The sequence below is a fragment of the Aptenodytes forsteri genome, unplaced genomic scaffold (assembly GCF_000699145.1).
Source record: "Aptenodytes forsteri isolate BGI_AS27 unplaced genomic scaffold, ASM69914v1 Scaffold83, whole genome shotgun sequence".
NCBI lineage: Eukaryota > Metazoa > Chordata > Aves > Sphenisciformes > Spheniscidae > Aptenodytes > Aptenodytes forsteri.
Genome location: NW_008795371.1, coordinates 5,735,208 through 5,740,971, shown reverse-complemented (window position 1 = coordinate 5,740,971; position 5,764 = coordinate 5,735,208). Strand labels below are relative to the sequence as shown.

Genomic DNA, 5,764 nt, shown 5'->3' with positions numbered 1-5,764 from the left:
CTTCTTTAAAGAGTTTCCATTTTAAAACCCGCTCAAAAACGCGGATCTGGAAAAAAAACTATCAGAAAAATACGACAGCGTTTCTCTGTTGCGATAGAATTTATTAGTTACAATTCCATGCCTTCTGAACTTCAGTGGACAAAGCACCGCACAGGGTTTATGCTTCAGCCTTGGCCTTTGCAGGGGTCTGGGCTGCGGCCTCTGCCCCGGGCTCAGCCGGGACCTTGGCCACGAGCTTGGCCTTGGCCTTTGCTTTCTTCTCTTCCTTAAGTTTATGCTAAAAAAGAAAAAAAAGATCATCAGCCTATACTCTGAAGTACTAAACCCAATTTGGCCTATTACCAGCATCCATGCTCACTCACGTTTTGCGCATGGCGCAGAATGGTGTTGCGTCGCATTGTTTTGGCATAGGGGTTCAACTTGATCATGATTCTCAGATTCTTCAGTGGATTCTTCTTCAGGACTCTACGGCGAATCTTTTTCCTGAAAAGAACATACGTGTTATCACGATCTCGTTTCACAGTCCAAGTTCTGCTAAATTTTCCCTGAAATCTGGGGAAGCGTAACTCCTAGTATTGATACCCAGAAACTAAAGAAATCCCAGCCCTATCTGACGTCCCAGTGCTGAGAGATTTCTGATCTCACTACAAAGCCTCGCACTTGGCAATTTCTAAAGAGACTCCACTTCACATTCATGAGATAGATAGATAGATAAAAATTATTACTTTGGAGCACGCAGCGCCTTCTGGATTTCCTGGCTTCTCATGATTCTTCCAATGTCTGTATTGGTCATCTTATGCATTGGCAGGCTGTGAAACAAATGTTCATAGGGTAAGCTGGATAAAAACACGGCTAGCTCAATGAAAACAGGTATTTCGGGAAAAGTACTGGTTTTCCACCTCCAAACGGAAGAACCCATGACACTAGCAGGTTGTTCTCCCAAGCCTGTTTTACCCCGTCCAGTTGCGTCCAGTGTTGGCTGTGCTTACTTGTAGTCGCTCTTCAGCGTAGCGGCTTTGCGCCAGGTGCCGTACAAGTCATCCAGCTTGCGGAAAGCGCTTTCCGTCCAAATGCAGAAACGCCCAACATGGCCACCGGGAGCAAGTCTCAGCAGGTTCAGCTTGTTCACGTCAAGAAGAGTAATTCCTGTAGAAAAACAGACAAACCAATCCTTTTCGTTTGTAATTAAAATCAAGGAACACAAGACTAAGAAACAGATGAGAAAGCACACAGGAACAGATGTGGGCTTATTAGCTTTTACACTGCAGAGTTACATACACCTATGTATGAAAGTCTACTAAATTCCTGAAAATAGTAACAATCAGCCTTTTTCCAGCAACAAGCTTGACAGCCTCATTTTTAACTGCTCCAAATGCAGTTTGTGGTTGGTGACAGCCATAAGATTTGTCATAAACATCCTCAACATCACCAGAACAGATTCTTAGAAAGAACGTATTAGCTACTTCAGCAAGTCAGAACTTCCACAAAATCATGTGTTTCAGAAACACGGACCAATGAAGTGGAATCTCATCATTCTAGGCAGTCTCTCAATAAAAGAGTAAGTGTGCCCCCAGTTAAAATTACCTGGGATATTCCGGAAAGCTCGAATGATACCATTGTCCTCGTTGTAGATGATGCAGGGTCCCCTGCGCTGGATGCGACGGCGATTCCTCATTTTACCCTTTCCAGCCCGCATACGCTGGGAGGCATAAACCTACATAAAAATGAAACTTGTGAATATTCAAAATAGTCCAAATCCCATTAGTAAGACACAATAGAACTGCTTTAGTCAGAACTTCACAATCATCACTGCTTATCCGAAACACGGACCAGTGAGAAGTTCATCATTCTTAAGAGAGTCAAAAAAAAAAAAAAAAGCAGCTATTAACATCATGCAACACTGAAATGAAGACAACGAAAGAGTAAACCAGCACAGTAAGGAATTTACTTTGCTTAAACTCTTTTTTACAGTTTCTTGTATTTTTGTTACCAAGGGATTTCTAGCGGCATCAAATCAAAACAGAACTATTTGGAATTCCTGATATAACAATGGCAGAGTCGAACCGCCTGGGTTTCGCTCTTAAGAACACACCTTTGCAACTCACCTTTTTGATGTCATTCCAAGCTTTAAGCTTCTTAAGAAGGAGGACAGCTTCCTTCGTTTTCTTATAACTCTCAACTTTGTCCTCAACAACCAGAGGAAGTTCTGGAATCTCCTCAATGCGGTGGCCTAGTGAGGATTTTACAAGACATGAAGTTACCCACTGATCTTGGCTGTACGCATTTCTCAAGGTTATTGCCGTGTGTATTCAGAAATGATACAAAATGATAAACAGTGGAAATTAGATTCATGATCTAATATTCAGGCATAGTAACTACAGTAGTGAAGTTTCCATGGAGTCTTGTGGGTCTGCCTCAAGACAGTACTTCCTGCACCCGAGTAAATACTAAGCAAATCTTTGGCTTCCACGAACAGAAATTAAACTGAACTGCCATACGATTCAAAATTCAGTTTGTTTCTATAAACTGCATGGACAGGATTCGCGTCAGCAACGCACACAAAAGCACCTCAGCATCACCTAACGTCCAACACCGCATAACCGCAAAGTGCCTGCCCGAGTTGTACATAACACGAACATCCCCTCACTGAAGAACAGACTGCCTCTTAATCTCTTTAAAAGAGAATTTCGTTATCCACAATGAACATTGAGTCATCACATAGTAACCGATACTGCTCAGGCAATGTAAAACTGCAGGCAAACACTTCCAGAGACAGAATTCCCACCTTTAGACATGACCAGCGCTGGAAGAGCGGACGCTGCCAGAGCGGAACAGATGGCATAACGCTTTTGAGTTGTATTCACTCTACGGTGCCAGCGCCGCCAAGTCTTGGTTGGGGCAAACATGCGACCTCCGCGACACATCTATGCATCGACAGTTAAGAAGAACCTTTTTGAAGCTTCTTTTTCTAGTCTAACTCTTTAATCCTTGCTCAGTGTTAATTGTTCGTCAACCATCTGTACCAGTACACTGACAGCAGGCAACTGTCACTGAGCACAGAGTAAGACGCAAATTACGACATCATGGCAAGATGGTATGCATCACGAGATTCAAGATATCCACCGCTGTTGCAGTGGGGAAAAAAAAAAGCAATGAAAGCTTCTGTTCATTAAAGCAAGTCTGAATTTGCATACAGAAGGTTCTAAACACATTACAAATTTCTCAAACTCGGTGGTCCAGATCACTGTAGGTAGCCGTTACCTCAAGAAGACGCCATTTCACATTTAGATACTTAAAAATAATTTTTCTGCTTGATGAGTTCAGCTTTACACCTGATGCAAGCGGCAGCTATGAAAGGATACATTTCCAAAGGCACCCTGGCCGGAGCGGTGAGTTCCACCGCCTCGCACTCGAGGAATACGAGCAACGGCTCTCCCAGTACCCCAAGATTCGGCACTGGTCTGATGACCTGGAACGGAAAGATTTTAATTCAGAGAGTGACAACACTGCAATTTTCATAAAGTCACTGATAGGCAGAATTCAGAACCACCAATCAGAACTTCCACTGTTATCATGTGTTTCAGAAACACGGACCAATGAAGTGGAATCTCATCATTTCAGCAAAACAAATCCTGATCAGGTTAATTAACTCTTACCATATTAAAGATCTGCCTAGGTCAGAATCAAGTACATTAACATACTGATTTCTAAGCTTGATCCTCAATTTGGAGGTCTGAACTGGCACTGCTGTTCCTAGTGGGTTAACAGGTTTATGTGAAACACCACCAGAAATAAACTTGAAAATGCATGTTCCTGGCACAAGTTTCTTGGGAAGCAGTAGCTGTTTGCACCTACTAGCTTCTGAAGCAACTCAACAAATGCCCATTTGCACAGGTTTCTTCTTGGCAAATGCCTCAGATAAAGTCTCCTGTGGTCAACGTGGAGCGGGGATTATAAAGCGCGGTTTTTCATCACAGTTTTCTGCCTGATACACTGTCAGATGTTTTGTGTTCTTATTGCAAAGAATGCAGATTCCACTCAGGGACCTAGGCGCCACAATACTTTCAGTAACAGACATTTCAGATAAGACCCCAGAGTACTCCAAGACTTTTACAACACCTCGCTGTTCTTCAGAATAATAAAAAGTTGCATTTCATACAATTTAAAATCAGATTGTTAATAACCAGAACAGTTGCCTTGCCTTCTATACAGAATCCCACTGAACAGCTCTTCTCTTACTTCAATTCTAAATTTGTTTCAACTTTATCCCACCTGTATTAAAGTCAAAGGCTAATACAAGTAGTTCTGTCCATTGTGTGGTGTAGCCATACCTGCAAGTTCACTGACAGCGTAGGGCTGCCTGTTGTTCTTGCGCAAATTGGTGTGAACGAAGTTCACAACGTCAGGGCGAATGGGAGCCTTGAACACAGCAGGCAAGGTGACATTTTTGCCTGATGCTTCCCCCTTCTCAGAGTAGACAGATATTAATGGTCGAGCGCAAGCCTGAAAAAAAAAGGAAAAAAATCTTAAGGACAAGTAAAGTAACTTGCTAGCATTCAAATCCATCAAATATTGCTCAGAATGAAGGGGTCTTCAGTTCAACAGTGCCAGCACGCTGACAGCAGGCAACTGTCACTGAACACTGGATAAGACGCAAATTACATCATCATAGCAATAATTTTCACTTAAAATAGCGCTCCACAGAACAATCCACATTTGGAAAACTATACCTGAGGTTTCAAATGCAATAGATTTCCAAGTCATTTGGGTAAAATTCATCTACAATTGAATCTCTGGGCTCTTTAGTAACACCTTCTAAACTACTTCCCATCTACTGTTAAAAAAGCCTATATAAAACCCACCTGTGTTTATTCAGTTTACCAAAAGCTTGTTATTTCGATTATGTTTAACAGTTGAAATTAACCAATTTCCCTAATGCAATCTAGAAACTCACAATGACTACAAGCAAACTTAGTATCAGAGTTTATTTTTTGTAAAGTCCGGGCCCTCTGAACAATCCCTTGTGCCTCAAAACTTGTGAGGTGAAAAATTCAACTGCTAGCAGCACCAGCTTCCTTTCAAAAAACTGAAAAGATGTCAAATAATAGCTTGCTGGTCTGAACAGTACCCTTTAAAAAAGAATCTTCTAGCATTATACTGTATCTGTCGTTAAATTAAGAGCTCATGGCAGTAATACAGGCAAAGTATCTTCCTCCCCTTTCCCATCCACAATTCATTTCAGAGGTATTAAAAATACTACAAAACTCAAAACTAACCAACCAACAGCAATGAAAGTACTATCTGTATTTTTAACGCTGGTTACTAGCAAGGCACTGACCCCTAGAGTTAGTGCAGAGACTCCAGCACAAGCACGGAACAAACTTGAGCAGGGTGAAAGAACCAGACCAGAGTCTGAATTGTATTAGCAAGAAAAGTTGTTAATTTGCAACCCGGTTTCAGACCAAGGCTTTTTAAAGCCTGTTTCAGAATAACAAACAAACAAAAAGGTTAAAAAAAAAATTAAAATGGGTGTTACAGAAATCGTTCTTTTAACTCAACGTAAGCTCAAGAGCGTCCGTGTGGTTTTGTTTTGCTTTAGATAAATACGTCAGAAAAGTAAAAAAGCCCTGCCAGAAGGCGATGCGGGCCCCATCTCCCACTGTGCCTGAGGAAAGGGCTACTTCCAGCGGACCAAGCCAAGCTCTCGGCCGCGACCCCCTCTGCAGCCCGCTCCTGCCCCTCTTCAGCCCGCCCGCCCGCCGGC

The 5,764-nt window shown here is 42.3% G+C and overlaps 1 protein-coding gene across 1 annotated transcript in view; it reads right to left on the bottom strand.

Annotated features, from left to right (window-relative positions):
• Positions 1–83: 83 nt before the first annotated feature.
• RPL4 (ribosomal protein L4) overlaps positions 84–5,764 on the bottom strand; it is a 6,973-nt gene continuing 1,292 nt past the window's right edge. Inside the window, exons 2-10 of the mRNA XM_009280484.2 lie at positions 4,332–4,503; positions 3,363–3,469; positions 2,786–2,924; positions 2,106–2,230; positions 1,585–1,714; positions 990–1,146; positions 726–809; positions 363–483; positions 84–277 (exon numbers count right to left, since the gene is read on the bottom strand). Coding sequence (XP_009278759.1) covers positions 158–277; positions 363–483; positions 726–809; positions 990–1,146; positions 1,585–1,714; positions 2,106–2,230; positions 2,786–2,924; positions 3,363–3,469; positions 4,332–4,503 — 1,155 coding nt within the window. The 3' untranslated portion in view covers positions 84–157. The remainder of the gene's footprint in view (positions 278–362; positions 484–725; positions 810–989; positions 1,147–1,584; positions 1,715–2,105; positions 2,231–2,785; positions 2,925–3,362; positions 3,470–4,331; positions 4,504–5,764) is intronic.